At 39.2% G+C, this 24,620-nt stretch overlaps 1 protein-coding gene across 1 annotated transcript in view; it reads left to right on the forward strand.

Moving 5' to 3' along the window:
• PPIL2 (peptidylprolyl isomerase like 2) overlaps nucleotides 1-24,620 on the forward strand; it is a 67,029-nt gene that overhangs the window by 14,832 nt on the left and 27,577 nt on the right. Inside the window, exons 7-12 of the mRNA XM_033075941.1 lie at nucleotides 2,030-2,121; nucleotides 2,994-3,083; nucleotides 11,488-11,563; nucleotides 12,321-12,481; nucleotides 13,997-14,072; nucleotides 15,248-15,354. Coding sequence (XP_032931832.1) covers nucleotides 2,030-2,121; nucleotides 2,994-3,083; nucleotides 11,488-11,563; nucleotides 12,321-12,481; nucleotides 13,997-14,072; nucleotides 15,248-15,354 — 602 coding nt within the window. The remainder of the gene's footprint in view (nucleotides 1-2,029; nucleotides 2,122-2,993; nucleotides 3,084-11,487; nucleotides 11,564-12,320; nucleotides 12,482-13,996; nucleotides 14,073-15,247; nucleotides 15,355-24,620) is intronic.

Consider the following 24,620-nt stretch of genomic DNA (forward strand, 5'->3'; position numbering starts at 1 on the left):
ATATGTTTACCTTCAAAGTTCCATTTCTGTTTTGCTTTACACTGGGGAGCTGTAAATTATTCAGCAATTTCACTTTACTATAGCTGCTACTGCACTAAGGTACTGTTTACTTTAAGGAAAGAATCAGAAAAAGTGAAATTTCTGTAATGTTATCTTATTTCCAACTTGCCTGTGGCAATATTTGCTGTTCACTTGGTTTTGAACAGCTTTTTGTTTATAAAAGGGATTAGACTTAAATAAACACGTGGGATTTTATGAATAGAAGCACACAAGACAGCTGTCTCGAGTTTTATTTCTGCAAGATATAAAATCAACCTCCTAAGAGAGCATGGTAGGAACAAATCAGAGGAGTGGAGATGAATTCATCTTCTACAAAGCAGATAATGATTTCTTTGAAATGAAAATGGCTAAGATTAGGTGGGAATAAAATTCTGGAGTGTCTGTCTCCTTATCTTACCAAAATCTATGGATTACAAGCTCTTTTCTGTAGCTGATGGATTTCTTCTGTGCCTTGTGTTCCATCTGTCTCAAGAGCAGGGTGTTAAAAATTGATCAATAGTCCAAGGCTTTTGAAAGATACCATGACATTGTGCTTACCCTAAAGAACTCCAGTTCATAATGCTGGAGTGGAATGGCAACAGCCATAGAGTCTTAGAAGCTTTTTCCTTAAAAAGGTGCATTCTGTGTCGTTAACCAATCAAGGGCAAATGCAACAAAAGACAAAAATCAAATGTTGCACTTCTGTCTGTCAGCTAACTTTTCTCTAAATCATAAAATGGTATGGTTTCTGTGTATACAGGATCTTCTCTGTTCACACAGAAGTATGATGTAAAAGGTCTTTGGGCATTGCAGTTTCTCACATTTAGTCACCTATGAGTTGAGTACCTTCTGTCCAGATCAACATGTGTGTGCCCTCAGCAGTTTTGCTTTTCCTAGGGCTGACAATATGGTGGCTTGTTCTTTTTTTATGAAGCTGGAACCTCCCATTTTACCAGTGTTTCTGTATCCATCAGTTGTGCCATACCCTGATGCCGCTTGCAAAAATCCCTTTCTAAACTTCTTGAGTTTCAGTCCCTTGTGGCAGTGGCTTTCCTTCAGCCCTGGTGGCATTAACAAAAGTGTCCTCAGCTTTGACTGGTGCAGGGGGGCAGAGCTGTCTCTGGTGGCACAGTGAGGGGGCAGTCTCTGCAGGTGTTTGTCTCCCTGTCCCTACACGTGCTGTGAGCAGCCTGTTCTGGCCTCCCTGCTGGTTTTGATTTTCTAATGGTAATTAGGAAAAAAAGAACCAAATAGGCCCAACTTATTTCAAAAATCTCATCCAAACCCCCATGTCTAGCAAACTGATCAAGTATTAATAACCTTCTAATTGCTTTCTGCTGAGATTATCCAGATATTTTTCTTTTTCCTCCTACATTGCCTCCCATCAGTTTGCTTGCTGTTGACTTGTTTAATATTTATGCTGACCCTCCTGGGAAAATTCACAGCTTGATTAGAGCAGAAGCTGGGTTCCTTATTGAGTAACGTGTTCAGATTTAATGGCATTCTGCTTGACACATTTGAATACAAAATGCTCCCCTCTGCTTAAAGCACAACAGCTGTTGTGAACTTTTCTGTAGGCTATGAGCTAAACTTTTATTCCTGGGAGAAAGAGTGATACAGAGCACTGGACATGTTACAAGGTACAGGCTCATGTTATCAACAGATCTTTGGTCACAACAGTAACAATTATATTGTGGTATTTCATAAATATCAAGCAAGTTGGACAAAGTTCTGTGCTAGGGAATTGAAGGCAATAGATTTCAAAACTACATTTTCCTTGTTTGTTTTACAGCTGTCTTAACTGTTACTTTTTCTAGCACTTTTTATCTCACTGGAGAATCAATATGTTATTAAAACTCCATTAAATACACATTGAAGTTACACTTTATATTAAAAACTAATGTAAACATCCACAGAGATCAGAGAAATGAGCTATTTCAAAACAGTTACAGACCTCCATGTGAAATTTATACTTTTTTTCCTCTCTCAGGCAAGTACCACTGTCCAGTGCTGTTTACTGTATTTACAAATAACTCCCATATTGTGGCCATCAAAACTACTGGAAATGTGTTTGCCTATGAGGTAAGTTCTCTGCTGCATTTCATTATTAATATTTTATACTTGATGCATTTCAGTTAAAATCACAAGATGTTTTAGAAAGACAGATAAATTTTGTTCTTGTTTTGCAGCCAGGGAAATTAAAGGACAGGAGATGAACTGACTTCACAAATTGTTGTCCAACTTTAGCCTTCAAAATAGGAACAACTTTAGAGTATGAATTAAATTGGATTTCTAAATCTTTTTCTTAAGTTAATCTGCATGTACTGAGTCTTGTGTTTCAAAATTAGTAGCTTTTGTATGCTTCTCAGTTGAATTAATAGACAAATTTTTCTGTTGTCCTTTCTGATACAGTGTCATCACAAAACCACAAATTGCCTCATTTCTATTTATATCAGTGAATAAAAAAGAGCATTTTAGCTGGAGCTGGGGGAACAGGAGAAAGAATGCTTAATGGACACTTAAACTGCATTTTTATTCATGTTTTGTGAGCATTTATGTAAACCCAAGTGGAATTTTAATTGTGACTTCTTTCCATAGTCCTTTCTATAAAAGCAAGGTTTATTTTTTCAGTAGCAAATAAATCCTTCAATTAAAGAATCCATATGCATTATTGTAAAGAGGCATATCTGTGGAATGGAGACTGCAAAACTCCTCTTTAAAAAACAACCCAACAAACCACACAAAACTGTCAAATTTTGTAGGGATGAGGGACAAAATCTGCTCATTTGTTAAAGCCCACAATGAAAATATTGCAGCTGCCAGTTGAGAGAGATGATGAAATTGTTTTCTTTATGATTTGGTCTTCAAGATTTTATTGATATCACATATTTACTTTTAATATTTACACACAAGAATCAGATTTTTGCTATCTGTGTCTTTTGCCTGGCTGTTAGGCAGTTGAGCAGCTGAACATAAAACCAAAGAGCTACAAGGATCTCCTGACAGATGAGCCCTTCACTCGGCAAGACATCGTCACGCTGCAGGTGAACTTTCCTCTCTGTTGCACCTTTTGCCATACAGTCTTTTTTATTTTGCAGAGGGTGAAATGCTGCTGTGTCCACTGTTGTAGCAGGAAACTGAACAGAAAAATTTCACTGTATTTTCTTTGTTACCCAGATGGGCCACAAAGATTCCTTGTGACACAATGTGGATGAGTAGAAGCATGGTCTGTGGTATCAAAAGAAACAATTTAGAATGTCAAGTATTTAAATTTTTAGGAACTTGACATGCCTCATTGAGACTGAAGTGGATTGTCCATCCTACTCTTCCAAAGATGTATAAAAGAGTCAAAGGTTCAGAAAAGTGTTTTCCATGGAACATTTCTGTAAATGTAGAGAGGCAGCAAACTTTCTCTAATTGCTTGTTCAGAATGTTTTGCTTCTTAATAGATACCAATGTTGATTCTTTCCTAATTTTAAGAAAATTAAAACCTAAATTAAAAGAGCATTGTGAATTTTATAGTGTATAGTTATTTTCAGATGAAGTTTAGTATCAAAAGATCTAAAACTTATGTTTAAAAGTTGGTACTTTTAAGCTTGCATGATTTCAAAACAGGGGAAAAAAATTTCCTGTATCCTTATTATTGAAATCATGAGTTAGTATGCACCTCATGAACATTTAATTACCACTAGCCAAGACCAATATAGTCTAATTCAAATAGAAAATATTTTTCATCTATGTCTAAAACTAAATAAAGTGTAACCCTTCTTGCCTACTCCCCAGTGCTTAACAGCTTGGTTTTAAATATTTTTCTTCCGCTCCTTTAGGCTTGTTGGTGTTCATGCTAATGCAACAAAGTAAAATATTTTTATTCCAGTGGATGCAAAAATACAGATTTTTTTTGTGATTGAAAGCTCCCAACAGAATGTTATTTCTGTGTAGTTGCATGGTTGCTAATGAATTTGGAAAAGTAAAAAAATACAAGTGTCTAAAAATGTGTTTGTGCAGCCTTATGGAAAACCAAGTTATTTTGAACAAACAACTGAAATGTGCAGTTGCCAAAAATATATTTTGATATGTTTTATAGGGTTGGAATTGAATGTATGTATAAAGAGTGTGTCCCTGTTACTTGCCTTGCTTTGATTTTTCACAGCTGCTCTAGTCCTCTAAATCTCAAAGTGCAACATCTAAAAATTTGGTCATTCCCTATATGTGAGTTTTTATCAATATTTTTCGTCTTCATTCTTGACATGCTGTGTTTCTGTCTTGCTTGGAGGAATATGTCTAATATAAAACCAAGTAGATTCTGATAGTTGTGCCTTCCAAGGTCACAGTCACACATTCTCTGCACCTCTCCCACCTCCATTTAGGGTGGTCATTCATAATGTGTGAGTAGATTTGATCCTCTTAAGTAAACAGTTCACTATGGATTGGTATTAACTTCTGCAGTGCAGAGTCTTGTGCTACACTCTTAAATAAGTTTAGAAATAGCAAGGACCACCCCCATCTTGGGATTGGACTGCAAGAGATTTGACCACCTGAATGCTGGTAACCAGATAAAGTTTGACCTTTTACCAGATAAGTTTTTAAATATTTTTTTCAGAATTATTTTTAACAGTCTAAAATGGCCTCAGGCTGTTGAAGGAGAAGTAAGAGCCATTTACTGCACTGCACAACACCCACTGCAAACTTGCACGTAGAACCTGATTGCTCCTATTCAAATTCTGCCCTACCCTGACTTGCTTTGTTGAGGCCAGGACTCAACCTGAAGTGGCATGACCAGCCTGGATATTAGAATTGCTTAAGTAGATGTGGTAGAGAAATGTGTTGTTATTTTCTCACAGTGTTTTCTTCATATAAATTATTGAAAGACAGACTGATGTCTCCTCTACAAGCTCTCTTGTTGACAACACTGCAGGCAGCGTGGTGGCTTCAGGCTTCTCACTGCCAAGCTCCACCACCTGTGGCTCTGTTTCTTAGCCAGAGTTCATGACTGCAATCTGTTGTTTCAGAGCTCTACCCCAATTCCTCCTTCTCTTAAAAACCTTTCAGTTCTGTTGAAATTTATCACTTTGTTGTTTTCTCATTCCTCCATGTAAATTGAGTGCTGTGGTATCCAAGAGAGCTGGAATTGAGATTGAGTTGGTATCCCTGACCCTGCTTTTTGGCAAAAATGTAGATATAAAGGAAGTTGCTATAAAAAACGTTATTTGCTTTGCAAATAAAAGCTGAATAGGGCTGTCTGTAATAGCTGTGTTTAGCAATAGAAAGCAGCATTTTCAGAGGCTGACTTTGAATGTCCTGGGAAACAGATGGGGTACCTGTGTTTGGTAGTGAAATACAAATGTGATAAGTGGAAAATATGAATTATGTATGTTTACAGATTATTTGTATGATCACATTTTTCCTTACTGATATCTAGAGGACAATCCTACATCTGCTTGAATTTTACCAGTATAGTAATTGACCTCAAATTTGGCTTCTCTCTCTTGATATATATAATTAAAACCAAAATAAGAAAGATCTGCTCTTTTCAGAGGAGCTGGAATTGCACAATATGGTTTTCCTGTTCTTGGTGCTAAACATTATTCAAACACGAGTCATAATCCACCCTGTTACCTCTTCTGCTAAGCACCATCTCATCTGGCTGCTTTGAATTTAGTAGCAGTTATTTATGTGCTAGTTACTTGTTAAAAAGGACAACTTGGTTTTTTTATTGGAAACTAAAGAAAGCAGAGTCACAACTTTGGTTGTTAATAATATTGTCTTAGGTCTGTGGTGTGCTTCTCTTCGTAAAGGAATCTGCAGTACTTCCTGTACAAAGTCCATATACAGAAATTCCTTTTATCCCCATTGAAATGCATATGTCCTGGGGTGGAGCATGGCAGTTTTTCATCAGCATATGGCCATATTATGCAGCCAGTCAGGGCAGGAGGTAAAGACTAATACCATATCCTGGTGTGCAAGATACATTAGCAGTACTGGAATGGAGTTATTCAGGCAGAAGAAGTCATGCCTTCTAGTTTAGGATTTTGCTGATGATGACAGAAATGCACATGAAATTGTTCCATATGATACCTTTCCTAGATACAGCACTCCTAATATGGCTGGGTTTTTAGACTGTACCTCTTTACATTAAAGTTTAAATTTCCTTGGTTTAGCTTTGTGATCTTGGTACAAACTCATCAAGCTTTCCATCTTCTGCAGTGCAGGTCTTACATTTTTCCAGGTTTCTCTCTCCTTATCATTATTTCAGATAATTTTTCTCCCAACTGTACTGGTTCATGTCTCTTTTAAATGGAATTTGATGTTGTATGTTGTCCATGTTTCTCATAACTTTAAACCCACTTATATTCTTTACCTTGATGATGATCAGCTCAGCCTAACTCAGCATCCCTTGAAAATGTCATGAACGTGTTCCCAGCTGACAGACAACTCAAGAACTGTAAGATTAATTAGTTACATATAATGGGTAAGGCAGGATTTAAAACACTTGGAGATCTGTGAGGACAGGGTGTCTGTCGTGCAAAAGCTGATATTGTTAACACTTGTTTGCCATTCTGGTACATTGCTGTTCATCATTTCACTTTGCAGTTGGTTTCAAGGTAGGATTGAGCACAGCTTTTGAAATAATAGTGCAGTAGACCTCAATTCAGATTGAGGTAATTCCTCCAGGCCTGTGTTTTACAGGTTTTCAGCTAGTTTTCATTCTGAATATTTAACCTAATTTGAGATTATCTTCCAAGTAAATTTTTGGGGGTTTGACTGCTAGATCTCAATGTCCACTGTCAAATCTTTATGGCAGAGTCTGGTAGAAGATATTATTAATTAATGTGAATGTAAATTCTATATGTATTTCAGTCCTATATTATGCAAATTTTTCTTCATGTAATGATGTGGAACTTAATGGCAAGCACATAAATACCTGTCATCTGAATTCCCCCGTATAAAACCAGGCAGGCTGAAGCAAGTGCCTGCCCCAGCTCAAGGTGGAGGGAGGAACAGGGTCGGATAGTGCTTTGCTGGACACAGTGTGGACTTCCCATGCCAGCAAGTGTGAGAGGTCCTGAGGAGAAGTAAGAGTGCTGAAATACCCAGCTTTCAGATCCCATTTGATAGGAAGTGTTCAGAGGAGTGAAGAAAATTTCCCCTTTAGCACCCTGTCAATTTGTCATCCTCCAATATGGCTCTGTTCACAAACAAGAGACAAACTTAAGTTTGTGAGGATACAGCTGAAATTATTCCTGCTCTGGAAACTCTTCAAAGCTATTGCTGAGCTGTGTGCTGGCAGGGGATTTAATGAGAAATGTGGCTGTGCTCAGTGGCAGTGCTGCAGGTGAGGCAGAGGCACATGTGGAAGTTCCTCCTTGCCTAAGGAGTTGCAATAAAGCCCCTGCCTTGCTGTGCCAGGGATAGCAGGCACAGTGCTCTGGTGGCAGCCTGCAGAGAGCCTTCCCTGGTAGATGGAGGCTAACAAATGCATCTTCTTTGCATGGCAGAAATGGAGGGAAGGAGGGACAGAAGAAAACACCAAGTCTGGGTAAATGCTAACAGGTTTGCTGCTGTTAGAGGGAGAAAAAGCCTCAGACTGTTATGTGCTTCCTTATGTCAGTTTTATTGTTTCTATAGAGCCCAATCAGCTGTGGACAAGACATGGCTCCCAACAAGCTGTTAAACACCACTGACATTTGTGGCAGGAAACACAGCTAATGAGCAGAGCTGTAGGTAGCTGAGCTGCACACTGTTAATTGATATTTCACTCCTCAACTATTCCTCATTTGCTCTTTGTGTGACAGAAGGTGAGAGCAGATCTCCTCACGGTTGTGGGTGAGGTCTCTGCAAGGGAGAATCTTGCACCAATGGATGTGCAGAGAAGCAGGTAAAGAAGTGGGACATGGTCAGCATATGAGGCTGACAGTCCTGAGGATAATTAGGGATGCAGCATGGTAAGAGAGAAATCAGGACTCAAAGAAACAGTCTAAACCTGCTGGTTTTAACCTGCTTTTTGAGGGCTTGTATGTGGTGCATAAGATTAACAGAGTTCAAGCTGTTTCCCTAAGTAGGTAAAACCAGAAAATGACTGGAAAAAACCAAATTGGATAAAACTTGAGATTAGCTGTTTTCAGAGCTTTCAGGAAAACATTAAATATGAGATTTTTAATAGTGGTGATAATTAGCAGCCCTTTGAAGTCTGTATCTGTACTAGTAATTTGCTAAACTAAAGTTTATGGTTCATAACCTTAGTAAGAAAAACCCTGAGACTGCCAGCCATGGTGTTTTGAATACATAATTTAAATATGGTGAGACAAACAAAAGTAGGCCATGGTTCATCTTCCTTTCTGGTTTCTGTGCACTTACACAGAAATTATTTCTTTGGGTCTTTGGGCTCCAGGCCTAAATCTTAACAGGACTGGGAACATCCCCATGAGTCCAGCCTTTCTCTGACCAGGAGAGGCAATTAATTCATTAGAGCTTGAGGCTTTGACAATGTGAGTGTCTGTCTGCCCGTCCCTGGGGCATCTTGTTGAGACTGCTCTGATTCTGTGCCCAGTAACTGTCATGGCTGCAATGAGAGGAGCTTGGCAGGCTAATTATTACTGTTTAGACAGTTTTCTTCCTGAAGTGATGTGTCTAAAGACTGTGCAAACTTACATATTTTCATAGCCTTACCTTTAAAAATTGTGTATCTCCTGTTGTAGGACTCAATACCACCAGTAAGGAAATGGTTTGTGTCTTCTGCAGCCCAGGCTGGACTGGTCAGATGTGTTTCTGCTCTAGGGGGCAGGTAGAAGCAAATGGTATCTTGTGTTTGACTTAGTATTCACTGCAGTGCTTTCACAGTGTGCTAATTCTGATTCACACTAATTCTAATCAAACTAATTCTGATCGAACTTCTCTTAGTGTATCAAGATGTTGTGTTTTAGAGTGAGGAATAAATGTGTCCCAAGATGATACTCACGTTTCAATATGAGGAGCCATTTTTGAGGGGCTGTTCCACTGACAGAGGGAAATATCTTTTGGGGTAAGAGTGTTGTGGGTTGTCCCCCTTCTCAAAGTGTGGTGAGACTCTTGCTTTGCAGAATCAGGAATACAAGGGACAACACTGTAAACCAAACCTTTGTCAAGGTTTCCATTGGAACAGATGGCTACGTGGATGTGATGGAAGGACCCTGTACAGGGGACCTGGGTCACAGTTTTGGGGTTTGGAGTTCAGATCTCCCAGAGGGCAGGTAGAGGGAGGTGCCCTGTGGCCTCTGCTGTCCTTCATGATAATGGATGCACTGCCAAGGCAGGGACTGGTGATTTGGAGAACCCTGAGAAATCCCCTGCAAGGAAAGAGGCTGTAAACATTGTGCTGGAGCTGCTCAATGCCTGTGATTAGGCTGGTTAAGCCGTGTAGATGTTTCAATGAACTGTGGCTGTTAAACTGTGTGAATTAATCTGATTTGTGGTACCCTGAGCACAGGCCCCTGGGTTTTGTAAGGCACTGGCAGTTGTGATGTCCTTTATTTATTTTTAAACAATCAATAAATCGATCACTGAAGAAGCTTTATTTAGAGGAACATCGTGAAGGTGGTTCCTGTTTCATTTTTCCTGCTGCCTTCCCTTCTGTCCATGAAAAATTGGTTTCAGGATACAGTCTTGCCTTTCAGCTTTGCCATGAGCTGCAGACATGGATTGCTATAAATCCATTTATCTCTATTAATATTAATACACAGATTTTTTTTCCCTTTTTTCCTTCCTTCCTTCCTTCACCTTTGAGGTAGGACGTTTATGTGCAGAGCAGTGATTGCTTCTTGGAAAGTTGCAGCCCATGATTGCTGCAGAGTATTTGGGAGTGAAAATGTCTTGTGAAAACACACAAAGTTTTTTCTCCAGACTTTCTCTGTGCATCTTGTTGACTGTCAGAAGGCAAGGCTCAAAATAATCTCTATTCACATATATAAATATGTATGTAAGGTAATAAATAATAAATACAGCTGAGTGCTGGTGTCAGAGGAAACAAAAATGGCTAAAATTAGATCAGAATTTCCTATTTTTTAGTAGTTTTATTTAAAGATTGTTTCTAAAGCATAATCTTAAGGATGTAATTTTTTGGGGCAGTTTTTTTTGTCTCACTGAAGATCTATTGGAAGGGTATAGTGGGACAGCAGACAATAGAAAATTGTTGATTAGGAAAGGGGACAGCAGAAAGCCAGGAGGTCACATTAAGGTACAGAATCACACAGCTTGATTTCATAAATGTGTTTTGGTTTTACTACCATCAAAAAAACTAAAAATGCACTCTCTGGTGTAAGCATACCATTTCAGGGATGAATGAAAGGCCTAATTAGATCATTTTATAAATTATGGAACTGGCAGTTCTGCTTGTATTAAGCCTTGCTTCTGCCAGAGATGAAATTGTCAAACTTTCTATCAACCATGGTGGTCTGAGAAGCTCTGTTAATTTTTTTAGGAAAATATATTTGATGCTATTCATGTTAGGTCATAGTTTTTTGCATATGTTGCATTATTTTTATCCTGAAGTAAAAACTATTGCATATTATTTAGTTAGTTTGGTATTTTAAAGTTTGAATTGTTTTCTGTAAGATAGACTTTCCATTAGTGACTGGGTGTCCTAGGCTGATGTTTTGACCTTTCTCTGCTGCAGAGGAGCTTGAGGAGAAAACCTTGAAGTCACTGTAAAGAGAGGATTAAAGATTGTTTAATAACAGTATGAAGTAACCTAGATCACCAGTAGGCATTCCTTGTTTCACTCTCTCTAACGAAAGGTCAGAGTTCTGCAGAAAGTTGCCTAGAGATAGCATAAAGAATCACAGTTAATGGACTGTGTGCTTTTGCTGTTTTCCTTCAGTGGTCACTAAATTGAATTTTCATAATAGCTTTTTTCTTTTCATTTTTCAACCTAGTTCTGTAAGCACTAGTGAAAAAAAAAAAAAAACAACTGTCAAAGCAGTTCTTATTGCAGAGACTTACTCTGAGGTTTTGTTTGTGATTTGAAATGCAGTGCAAAAGTTCACAGAGCATGTGCAAATCAGGCCTAGGATTATAAACAGCAGGAGATAGCTGATGTGCTTTTGCATGGATCTTAGACCAAAGCTCAGAACAAAGGAAAGGACCAGGGGATTGTGTTCTTCTTGCTTCTCCAGGATAGGGGAGACTCAGCTGAGTTCTGGTAGTGACTTCTGTGGGTGATCTATGTGTGATATGTTTGGAACTGAATTGCAGATCCCTAAGGAGTCTGCTGTGAACAGACTCGTTGCTGATGTTGGTTAGGGTTGATTGCTTTATATTTTTTTCATCTTTGTGTGGTTTGGGGAGTATGGAAGTGATTCTGTCTCTCCCTGTTTATTTATTATGGTGTCAGCCCTTCAGTCTAGTCTGTTGCTTGGAATATGTGCCTACCAAGGTCTCTGATATTAGTTTTTTTAATTATTATTTTTTCAGGATCCAACAAACCTGGATAAGTTCAATGTCTCAAACTTCTTTCATGTTAAGAACAACATAAAAGTAATTGATCCAGGTAAGGATGAATTGAAGGTAGGATAAGAAAACACCAGCCCAAACATGCAAAATCTGAGGATGATTTTGTGGAATTGACTCTGTTTTCTGGGAGGACATCTCTCAGTGGTTAGCTTACAATGCTTATATCTGGATTTTGGGGTTTTTTTTAATCTACTGTTGTGCAAGCAAGCATCTCTTTCTATTTACCCAATCAGAATAAGTGAGTATTATCTCAGATATGGAATATCTAATGTCCAGCAAGCAATAAGCACACCAATACAGAGGACAAGTGAAACTTGTAAAAATTAAATGTTAAATTAAAATATTAACTAAATCAAATTCCACAGTCTAGTCCAGCAACCTCCTCCCCCTATGGTAACATTAAGTATCAGATCCTGGGAATTTTGTATCTTAGACCTGGCCATTCAGTGAGGAGATGAAGGACAGAAGTTTATATTATACCCAACTGTATTTTGTCTTTATTATTCTATAAAAGTTTTACAAGACTTGAATGGACTTAGATGATTTCTAGTGGTTTCAAATAAATTTTCATGATAGTTGGCTTGATTTTTTTTTTCTTGTACGTCATATTGGCATTTATTGTGCGATATTTTGGGTTACACTGTCATTACTGTTATGCATTGCAATTTGTCACTGGAGGAATAGATATATTTCTTTAATAAAAAAATGTATGTAATTAGTTATGTAATAAACTAAAGGAGAACAAAATACAATGTTTCTTTTAATTCTGAGTGATTTAAATTTGTCTTACCTAGATGAAGAAAAAGCAAAATTAGATCCATCTTACTACTTGAAAAATACAAATACAGAGACCCGAGAGACTTTACTGGAGCTTTATAAGGAATTCAAAGGAGATGATATTTTAGCAGCTACTATGAAGGCTCCTGAAAAGAAGAAAGTGGATAAGCTGAATGCAGTAAGTTGACTTAATTTGTAGTTTGGTACTGATTGACTTCTTCACAAATGGTAATAGTTGTTTTTCTTCTTAGAGGCCGTATTGCTGTATAAACAAACACTGCTCCTTCTGTTTTCTCTCACACAGAAATTTGTCATAGATGAAAATATGAGAATCATATCAGGATTCCTTAGACATGCATAGTATGTGTCAGTGAGTTTCTTTTGTTAAATCATTGCAAATGAACCTAAACATTTGAGAACTGAATCACAATAAGAAGGAAGAATCCTTATGATGTGGTTATGTTTGTGTTGGCAGAAGCTTTTTTCCCAGGTTGGAATCTCTCACTTTGAATTTGTTTATCATTGTTTCCTGCAATTATTGGCAGAGAGCACACCTTAAGGGTAGTGCAAGTGAATCATTTCTGGTGTGGACAAACACATAAATCATCCACAGCTGCTCCTCCATTTTCTTTTTCCACTGGATACAGGGTTCAGTGGAATATTTTAAAGGATGTTCTTCCAGGTGCATGTTCATGGTTGGCAAGAGAAACAAGTCATCTGCATCTAGGTTTCCTACATCAAAGACTGTTTGAAATGGGAAAGAGAGAGTATTCTTCTGTCCTTTAATAATTCTGGGATGTGTGTGCCTATTTACTTTGATTACACTTACATGAAAACTTAACAGCAGTGCAGCATACAGCTTTTAATGAGAGGGCTTAGAGACAGATTAGGGAGTGTATGTGAGCAGGATCACAGATGCCTCCTTTTTTGGGACATTGTAGTGTTAAAATAAAAAATAAGGAGAAGAAAAAATAGGGCAGAGGTAAGGATGAGCCCTACACATATTGGGAAGTTGGATTTTCAGCTTATGACGTTGGTGGGCATAGCTGTAAATTTGCTTAGGATGCAGTGAAACCTTAGGGAATGAGCAATGACCTGGCTGGACTCTTTACAGGCATTTCCCTGGAACTGCTAAGCATGTCTCTGGTTTTATTAGATCTTTGTAATTTACTACAAAATCCATGTGTGACGTTAACATTTCCCTTCTGCAGAATTACAGAGCTCAAAATAGACCTTGGGAGCCATGGGATGGTGCCTCTGCACACAGCCGGGCCAGCTGTGGCTGGGGCTGGTTTACTCTCCCCTACAGTATCTCTGTGATTCACTGGGTTTTCCTTCCACTCAGCAGCACTGGAGACTTCTGCAGATATCTTGGCAGAAAGATATTGCCTATCTCTACCCATGGACATACAAATAAATTCTGATGATAGAATCTTTGCATGGTGATGTGTTAAACTGGAGTGGAAGCGTTAAGCCCCTTTGGCTCAGCGCATGAGCAGCCTTAACTACAGTTTCATCAGAGCAAATGTGGGCAACAGATGGAGAATTATCACTGCACTGGGTATTTGTTTCTTTCAGGAGAAGCTAGAGCAGAAAATCTGCCTTCAGAAGGATGGCATTTGTGTGTTTCTAATGCTTATGTAGTATCTTTGGTAGATAAATTCTAAGATCTTGCTTTTTCCTCTGCTAACAGGCTCACTATTCCACTGGAGCTGTAAGTGCTTCCTTCACCTCCACTGCAATGGTGCCTGAAACTACCCACGAAGCAGGTACCAGAACTACTTACCCACAAACCATTCATTTATTTCCAAGTTTCAAAGTGGGCTCCTCAGCACACATACGTTGATGAAGGCTGAAGGAATGCACTGGTAATTGGTCAGTGCTGATTCCATGGAAATGCATTCTCTGACCAGATATATCCTTACTTTCCAGTGAGGTTGTTCTGAGAATACTGGAGCAATTATGAACAAGCTTTGTCTTTGAATGACAGTTACTTCTTTTGAACCAAACTTAATGAGACATTTTCTATGCTCAGGGATGATAAATTGACATATCCCTTTTTCTAGGTTAGGAATGAAATCTCTCCTCAGATACCATACAAAACCTTGCCCACCTTTTTGGCCTACCCCAGTATTAGAACAACAGCAAATTTTGTGGTGGTAACTTTTGGTTTACTGCTTTTCACACAAAAGTACATTTTAATACAAAAGAGTTTTCCTTTTATTCTCCAACCTAAACACATATGTATAGGATTTATTTTGTTTGGATATTGATTAAATAGCTGAGTCATTAGTATTTCTAGTTGAGAAAGTTGGACACTAAAATTTAGATTGCACATACTTAGGCAAAGACTGAACACATTGCTAAAACTTTATTTACCAAATTCAGTTCCTTTACTTGGTAAGTTACAGTGATTTGAAGGTGGCTGAGTACAGAAAATATCTGACTAACTGGACATTTTGAGAAAATGGGAATGGAAACATCATAGATTGATCCCTTGGTTTAGCTTAGCAGTAATGTCTCCAGTAACAGCTTCAGTTGTTTTCAGAACTGGGTAGGTCTCTGAATGTCAGCAGTTTGGGGTTGACTGATGACTACCTGCCTGGCTTCCAGGATTGACAAGAAGCAATTTGGGTTCAAAGTAGCATTTGTGGTTGGTAGACATTGCTTAAAAATTATAGTTTGTAATACTGAATGCTTCTGGGATATAAAATAGACATTATTTGGTTGGTTCTCAAAGAGTTGGTGGTTTACTACAATGGAAAGTGTTTTGCACAGAGATTAATGCAAGGCTATATAGATGAATTGCAGAGTAGGATCCCTCAAGACCCAGTCCCACAGGAGAAGAGGTCAGACAGTAAATTCTATGAATTGTTCACTGATGATCAGTGAGATCAGTGAGCAAGCTTACAGAGATTAATTACTGCCTTTTGCTTTGATGCAGCTGCTATTGAAGAAGATGTTGTGAGATACCAATATGTGAAGAAGAAGGGATATGTGCGACTTCACACTAATAAAGGAGACCTGAACTTGGAGCTGCACTGTGACATGGTACTGTGCCCCATAAGATGTATTTCTGTAGATAACAACCAGAATTGGAGCTGGCAGTGGAAATGTTTATGTATATAATTAACTGTATATATTTACACTGTATGTGTACATGTTCTCTGTGAGTAGTCCCATCATTTTAGTGGTCTGCCTACAATGTGCCAAGGTACATGTTGAGAGCTTCAAAGGATCAGGATTAATGACCCAAACAATGACCAGGAAGGAAGAGAGCAAAGAGAAGGCAGAGCTCATTGAGGAGGGAATAATCCAAGGTTACACAGCAGCTTACTGACAGAACCTCACTGAAACCAAGAGCAGTCTGTCAGCCTGAGTCCCTGTAGTTTTAAGATCCTCAGAAATTGTTAGATTTGTTTCTAAAACCTAAATGAAAACCTTAGAATATGTTTTTACTTCCTGTTATCCCAGTTCTTAAACTTCAAATTTTCAAACAACTTCCCTTTGCCATTTAGAGGAGTTGATGTTAAAAAACAACAGACTGGAGTTTTTTATAGTCTATACAGTCTGATTCTGGGGGAAATCAGTGGCTCTTAAAATAATAAACATGGCAAGACTTCTGATAGATGGATGAGTTGTGGCGACAATGATGTCTCAGACGTCACTGCCTGGGTAGTGTGTTTGCTTATTTATTTGTACAGCCACTTCTATAAAAGGAAAGAAGTTTTCAAACCTTCAGTGGTTTGCTGGGATTTTTGTCTCAGGATATTATAGGACTGAAAGTTGGTATTTTAAGAAGTTGAAGGGTGTGAATAGGGGTTTAAATGGTAAAACTTCTGTTTCTTGTGAGCCTCACAAAGCTCAAGGGCAGTGGTGCTGGGTAGGAGCTGGGGTGCCTGGTGTGAAATCCAGATGTACTGGAAGAATGCATCCATTTTTGTGTGCAAGGAAGAAAAAGGAGCAAACAGCATAAGCCTTCTGGCTTTCCCTTCTCTTCCTTTCTCTCACATGAGTAAGAAGCAAAATATGTGTAAACATCTCAAGCTGATCTATGCAAACAGCATGAGAATCTCCACAGCAGTGTATCGTGTTAGTAATTCTGTAGGTCTCTCTCATCCCTACAGGTGTTTTCCATGCTCTGAAATAGTAACACTGTAATAAGGCAAAAAGCAGAGGATGTGAGTACAGCAATATTTAGGGGAAGTGGCAGAACGAGCAGATTGCATTGAATCATTTGTTTTGCCATATGTTCTCAAACTGGCTCCTGGCTAAAGCAGGCTGACTGCAGCTATTCTTATCAGCATGGGCTTGTTGGCCACACGTGTGACCAGTGTCACTCAGTCCTGAGGACCCAGGCTCAATTGCTCATTATAGACTTCCTGTATGATAGCCATTGTGTTTCCTCTTTTTCCACATGGATTCCTATTCATCCACCTTTTACACACAAGTTTCCTCATGCACACCCTGGAAGTGTGCACTGTTTTACACAGCCAGACACGCTCCAGTGCTGGCCTCCAGCTCTCTGTGCCTTCATGTCAGTTCAATCTGTGTGAATTTAGCAGACCTTTGGCACTGCAGAGGGGAGAAAGGTATATATTTAGAATAAATAGGAAAAACTTGCTGCTGTGGGGAGGTTTTCGCAGCATCCACCTTAGGTCATCACCCTAGCTCTGTGAAATCAGTTCTTTCCGGCAGGCACTTGTTTTTCTCCCTTTACTAAATAAGGAGTTTGTGCTTCTAACTTTGGTTTTCCTGAGTCACACTGAGGTCAGCTCAGTGCAGACAGAGCAAACATCTTACAAACATATAGCACATGCATAGGTCACAAACATATACACAAATCAGCTACAATGAATCTATTGAGACTGCAAAGATCCACCTAGAAAATGGGAAAGTGCCAAAATCTAAACATTGTTAAACACTTCCAGTTCACACTGCTTGTGAATAGGCATTGCAATAGTCTGAATTAATCATGTGCCAAATTTTTATCAGCTTTTCTGCCTTATCCACTGCACAGGCTGGACCAGGCCTGGGAGCTAATTGGAGCTGGTTTATGTACAGAATTTGGTTTTCCTGTCAAAGTGTAGAATGTTGGTAAAGTCCTTGAATGCAGCCAGAGGGAACAGGACTGTACCATAAAGCTCACTCAAATTAAACTGCACAGGGTTTTTTTAATTGCAGAAGAATACCCTGTGCTCTGGTCATTTTGGAAGCCACCCTGGCAGTGACCATGATTTCACAGTACTGCAAATACATGATTGTGAGATGTTTAAGGAAGCTTGAGGATTAAGTTGCTATATAAATATGACAGATAAATACCTGTGTCTGGTGGTAGGAACTGCAAAATTTAAATTACATTTTTGAATAGTCTTATGGTTTAGATTTCAGTACATACTTTGAGGTGAAGTCTCCTCACTAAAAGACAGCAGCAAGTGCTCTCTTCGATGGTATGTGTACTGAGTCTCCAGTTGGATTTTCATGCCTCTTGTCTGTATTTAAGCAAAATATTCTTGCTATTGTGCTGTCAGTATTCAGCATTGCTTCTGAAATCTGCCCAGTATTTTTTGTCTTCAGTACTGTCCTTGGGTGCTCACTCCCTGTCCCTTCACAGCTCTGTTGCCTCCTTTCTTTCCCATTTTTTGTGAGCTATTTGCCAGTATGGATTGTTTGTAGTTCAGTCTATATGTACATGTGGAAACCTTTGTTTAAAAATAAATATAGAGTTCTTCATATACTAGTACTTTAAGGTGCCAGTCAGTAAGATTGATAGTGATGAAATTCTTCCTAGCTCCAAAAACCTAATCAAGAAATGTTTTGTATTGATCCAGGGCAGGAAATCAGTGTTGCAGTGTGATTGAAGTCATCAGTTACTCTGTGACAAGATTCAGAAAGAGCATGAAATAGGACTAGAATCCAGATATTTTCAGTGTTTGAAATCACTTTTTCAGAGCACCAGAAAACTTCACTCAGGTTCCAGAAGGATGGTGTGTGGTTCAATCATTGACCTGAAAAAAGGCAATAAAAAGACTTTAGAAGATAAGTTGGATTTTTTCCCACCCTTTTGAATTTGTGCCTTGCATGAGCAAAGGTACTGTTCTGTCTTGGGATCATAGCAGTGTGCTACTGCTTTTTTTTGGTCATTTGTTTTTCTCCCAGTCCTCCTATTCAGATACAGTATGTTCCTCCTGATGGGGACTAATCAGATGGCCATTTGTAGGGACGTTTTCCAGGAAGCTGAGTTCAGCTGTGCATAAGCAACATTTGTTGTATACACTAATTGGATAAAAATTTACAAAAATTCTACTTGCCAGAAGTAATTCTGGCAAGTACAGAAGATTTAAAATCCAATAAGTGTTGTTCTTTCAGTTCTAGTCCTATGCATATCAAATACATGAATTCTGAAGGAGTGACTAATGAAAGACAATGAATATCACTGAATTTCTTGTATTTTATTTTATTTTATATGTGATATATGTAGTTTTTCTAGTCTCCTCAAGTTCTTTTAATCAGGATGCTGCTGAGATCAACTGCATATTATCCATTTGTATTCTGCTGTATAGTAATGGAGTTTTATCTTATAAGTGGTGTAGATACATAGTTTAAAAATATATATTTACATATAAATAAATTTGTAAATGCAATGCTCCAGAAGACCATGTCAAAATGATGAACATGTGGTTTGATGTTCTAGCTCCTTTGTCTGCTGGGTAGTCCTCTGCATACAAGTGGTCACTGGGGAGATGAGCTGGTGGTTCAGCACAGGATCTGTAATCAAACACTGATCTGTAGCTGCCATGGCAGGTTTTATAAATTCACTTGTCTTTCTCAGGTTTAGTACTTTAAAGTTTAAGGACAAGATGGCAAAACAAAGAAGAATGTGAGATGGATTTCAAAGCTCCATCTGACACTCCACAAATGCTTTTTGAGGTTTTAGGGCCTGGCGAACTCTGCTTAATGGTGATGTCCTGGCATAGCTTTCCAAAGAAGCTGTTACTCTGCAAACACTGATGTTTCTAATCTTTTTAGGCCCTCTGACCTGTTAAATATGCCTGTGATCTATAAATGTGTAATCCAGTTGCTATTCTTTGAAATCATCTCTCCTTTTGTGTGAGGGACTGTTCTGAAGATCAGAAGCCTGTAAACTTCTTATCCATTTCCAGTGACAAAGAAGTGAGTTGCTGAAGAAATCCTTTGACCTCCTGGCGTGATGAGGTTCTCCAGTCTTCCCAAATCCCTCATTTTCTTTCTGATTTAAACCTCCATTCTACTTGCTTTCTATCAACATGAGATTGGCACTGTCTGGGAAATAACTGGCTGATGTTTTACTAGTATCTGTTCATTTGGTAGTAGGATTGGAGGGATGAAATGCAGTGGTCTTGGAATGGTTGTAATGGCTTATTTCATATTTTTTCATCAAAATAGGCCATTAGAGGAAGAGCTGCAACTCTCAACTTTGAGAGTTCTTGTCAACAGAAACTAAGAACAAACAAAGCTGTGTTTTTCCAGCAGAATAGCTGGATATGTTCTAAAAAAATGTTTGTTAGAGAGGATGTTGTTACTTCTTGGTGTGTTTTTTCCTTCAAGTGGTACAATAACAGACAGATCAATTGCTCTTTGGGTCTGAGAGTAGGATGGCTCTGCACAGGTCTCTTCTAGGTTGTTCTAAGTGATTGCAAGCTGATATTTTAATAGTTTTAATTTTGGGGGCATAACACCCTGTCCTGGTTTAACTCCAGTCAGCACCTAAACCACACACAGCCACTCACTCACTCCCCCAGCAGTGGGATGGAGGAGAGGATCAGAAAAGTAGAAAACTTGTGTGCTGAGTGAAAAGCAGTTCAAGAAGTAAAGCAAGAGCTGTACACACAAACAGAGCAAAATAAGGAATTAATTCCTTCTTCCTTATCCTTCCCAAGGGCAGGCAGGTGTTCAGCCATCCCCAGGAAAGCTGGGCTCCATCACCACAGTGTTTACTTGGGAAGACAAACATCATCCTTTTGAATGTCCCCCCTTCCTCCTTATTCCCACAGCTTTACATGCTGAGCCATGTCTCCATGAACCTGTCCCTGCTGCCCTGGGTTGTCTGTGTGTTTTCCTGGCAGCCTTTGGCACTCAGTAATTGGTCGAAAGGCATTTTGCACATTTGGACCCTTTCTGCTTCCCAGCTGCCCTGGCAAGCTGGATCTGGGAAGGGAATTGATTGTTATTGGATTGTGCCCTTTGATTTCTGACATTTGCAGACATGAGGTGCAGACATCCCCTACCAGCTGTGTCTGCCACTTAGTGATCCCAAACCCGAGGATGAGGTGGGTGGTTTGGAGTTACACAGCTGCTGCTCTTCATCTTTCTGACGTGTTTCTTCTTTGTACCTTGGCTGCTCTGATGAGAGCAGGGTGACCTTGGGAGGTTGACAGCTACCAGAGCTTCTCTGTCTAGTGTGGAAATTGTTACAGTTTGCATTATCTGAAAAGGTGGAATTTATGTGCAGGCAGTTGCAGATTCATGAAATGCCAGGTAGCCACCGTGGGACCTGTGTTACTCCAAGTTTTCAGCTGCTGGAGGTTGCTTGAGCAATTAAAGTTGTATCCTCGTTTAGACTGTACCCACTTGTGCTGTCCTGCTCACCAGTCCATCCTCATCAGCCCCCAGCCCTGCACTGTGCTGTCTGACAAACTCCTTAACCTTTGTGTGATGACAGCTATGGAGGGGGCAGTGAGGAGGGGAAGGGATTGTTTTATACCACTGGAGTAAATATAAGTTAGAGGAAAAGCAGTAACTGTGGCTGACTCTGCCTCTACTAGTTCTCTGGAGAACTAGTGGTTAACATTGACAAATTACATGACTGAATTAGATGCCTGGTTTCTTTTGAGTTGTGCTCAGCTATACTGATTGATTGTCCCTGTGTTTGCAAAAATGTGAGAAGTAAAACTGAAGTGTGTCATCTTTTTACTGGCATCTTGTCTAAGCTGAGCATCTTGCTTAGACTTCAAAAAAGTTTTTGGTAACATCATGAACGTCAGTATTGTGGAAGAAATGCCTTTTAAAAGTGAAATTTAGCTATCTGCTGAAGTCTTTGCTAAATAGCTGATTAAATTACAGTGAGTTTCTGCGTAATGAAAATGCATTAATTCTGCTCTTTGTTCTAAGCAAACTTAGAAGCTTTGAGGTAGCAAAATAGGCAAATGTTTGCTATCAAGTCAGCAATCTATTTCCCAAGGCATAGTTAGCTTGTTCTGATTCTTTTTTATTATCAGTAGGAGTCTGGCTGAGGGTTTTACCCTACAGTGCCCCAATGCTTTCATGTCTCCCAGTGCTCACTCTCTGGGACTGTGCTCTTCTGATCACAGATCACAAATTACCTGAACACCTTTGCTCTTGGTATAACCACATTGAGAATTGTGTCCCTTAGATGAACTGTGGCTTTCTTGCACTGAACCACCATAGGCAGCTGTTGTTTGCACCGTCACCTGTCAGTGGCTCAGTGCCTCTCTCACACTGGGGAGCTGTTAGCAGGAAAGTGGAGCTGGCAGGGAGTGGTGTTTAGGTCTGGAGTAAACGTTTCTCCTGCAGAAAATGTCATGAGCTTCCCACGGTGAAATTCTTCCCATGCTCTTGCAGTGGGCCTTGTGGAGTTTGGGGTTTTCTTGTCCCTCTTGCTGTGAAACAAATGGAATGTGCTCATAGTTAATTGGTGCAAAGTGAAAGGGGGTGGTTTAAATGGCCTTCCAGAACAGTATTGGACGCTGAAATATTTACATGTTTCTTTCCAAGGCTTGGAAGAGGGAACAGACACTTGCACCTGATAGATGGTTATTCCTGAAATTGTACCATTACATTTAGCTCTGACTAAAGCCCCCAGAAAAGCCACACTTTTATTGCTGAGTTCTCTTCTGTGTGATGGGTGTGCTGAGTACTACAGATTGAAAGCTGGGGGGAAACTGAGTTTAAACCTTACCAAATCACCTCTTTATGGTCTCATACATTAGAAGAGCTGCTGAATGAACAATTACAAGGTTGAAAATGCTCTATGTAAAAGTACATAAATGGATTAAAGCAAAACAAAATCCACCTTGCATTTTATGGGGGATCTATGTTAAGAAAATGGAAGGCTTCGTTTGAAGCTTTAGAAATTTCTGTCACTAGTTCATGCCTCTTAGTAGCAGAATTCTGGCATTTGTGTGATAAGATGAAGGCTGTAGAATGCAATTTTAATTTGAGAGGAATGAGCTTTTCCTTATTTCTTCCTTTGAAACATAGGGTTAATGAGCATATAGCAAGGCTCTGTAGTTTAGTGCCACTACTACATTTCATCCAATTTAGAGAGAAAAAAAGAAATAAAAGGGAAGTGGAATTAACACAAGAAAATTATACAGATGTGCGAATGACAGCTTCTGAATGCTTAGTGTGAAATTTCCCTTCAAGGTTCGTGCACATCCTCGAGGGATGGAGCATTTTGAAATGATTAGCTCTTCACATAGTAAAGCCTTTTTCCTTGCAGTCATGGCAACGACTCAGGAGCTCTCCCCTCTTTTCCCATCTCCTGCACCTTGGCAACAGGAGTGCTGCAGGTTTTTCATCTCCTCCTGTTTGGCTCTTTGCTGCCCAGTACAGATTCTGAGTTAAGGTAACTTTTGCAAATGTAATGACCCATTGTAACTAATGAGAAAGGACAGCTGCAGACTGGGAAATCAGATAGGGACCTGGTTTGGTTGGTCCCACCCTTCAGGTCTAGAATTGCAGCAGGAGAGATGAATTTTACCTGGCTTGGAGCCACCCTTGCTGGCAGAATGGAAACTGAAATTGGCTTGGATAAAATCTGCATTTATCCTTGGAGTTGGTAGTAAGCAGTCAGGGTATTTTTTCTGTTTTGCTTTGGTTTTCTAAATTGTGTATTCTTTTCCTCAGTGTTCTCCCAGTTTCATGATTTCACAGTCTCCTGTCACTGCTATTTTTGCAGGGTCATTCTTTGTACCAATCTCTTTAACTCTGAAATTTGTCTGGGCGTAGTAACTGGTACAGTGCAGGTGTTTCCATGCTGCTAAGAGTGTTAGCTAAATGGAGACTTAAACCTACTTAGAAAACCATTGGGCTGTGGCCCCATTAAATATGTATATCTGTGAGCCAAGCAAAGCATTTGTGGCATCTTTTAAGATAAGTACACTTCTAGATTCCTGTCTCAAAGCATTTATTAAAATTTTACTGCTTGTCTTGGGTGTGAATTTTCAGCAGTTGAAAGACAGTTATCTGGCATCTACAAAATAAATAGGGAGCACAGTTGGAGCAGGTGACTCATTTTTGGTATAAATAAAATTTTTCTTCTTACTATTTGTCATTTGGAAAGAGAAGTGTCTTTAGTTGAAGGACATCATAGAGACATTGCATTCACTTACATGGTCCCAACCTGACCTAACAAAAGGAGGTTTTCTCAGGGCTTTCCTACACCACTCTTTAGTCAGAAAAGCCTTCCACAATTTTTATATTTTCCTTTTTCAGACTGCCACTGCATCATTCTGAGAAGATGTTGCAGTAGGTTTAAACCAATGTGGATTTCAGATCAGGTTAACACAGTGGCATTTTTCCCTTGGCTTCCTTACATATAGGTATAAGTCTTAGTGAGCAACATAAAATAATTTTAAGTTATTTTCTGCTTAATGTAAAAGGGATAAAGAGGGAAAAATTAGCTGTTGCTGTTGAGGCCGTTTAAGGCAAAACCAGCCAGAGCTAAAAAGAGAGCCTGGAGCACACAGTCAGTGGTGAGACAACAAGAAACCTCCTGCATTTCCAGGTGCCTTGGCCATCCCCTCCTCCTTCAGAAATGGTGTGAGGCAAGTGTGTGCAGGAAGTTTCTGAAGAAGGAGACAGCTTTGCATTCAGAGTCTGGGAGTCTGACATCTGCCACAAGTTGTTACATCAAATAGCAAAGTCAGGTTTGTTTGTGTGTATTTATATGTCATCAGTCTTTGTAGCTGGAACAAAGACTTCAAAGACTGGCCTTGTTTGTATGGTCAGTGCAGAACACAACTTCATTAATGAGGATCTGCACCTTCCCCATAATCCTCAAGCCTTTTTCTCCTGCTTTGGACAGGATGCTGCCTTAAAAAAATCCCTGAAATATGCTTGGCAGTGTGAGATTTGGCAAGAACATTAACTGCTTTGAATAAATCAGATAATCTGAGCCAGATATTCTAGATTTACAGCATGACTGAAACTGGGGTTTATTACTGATTGAATGCAAACCTTCTTATTTGTGTCTACTAAAAAGCACTATAAAAGGTAGTGGTAATGTTGCTAAGGAACTGTTTACCTGCCAAATG

Source organism: Catharus ustulatus, chromosome 18, assembly GCF_009819885.2.
Source record: "Catharus ustulatus isolate bCatUst1 chromosome 18, bCatUst1.pri.v2, whole genome shotgun sequence".
Taxonomy (NCBI): Eukaryota; Metazoa; Chordata; class Aves; order Passeriformes; family Turdidae; genus Catharus; species Catharus ustulatus.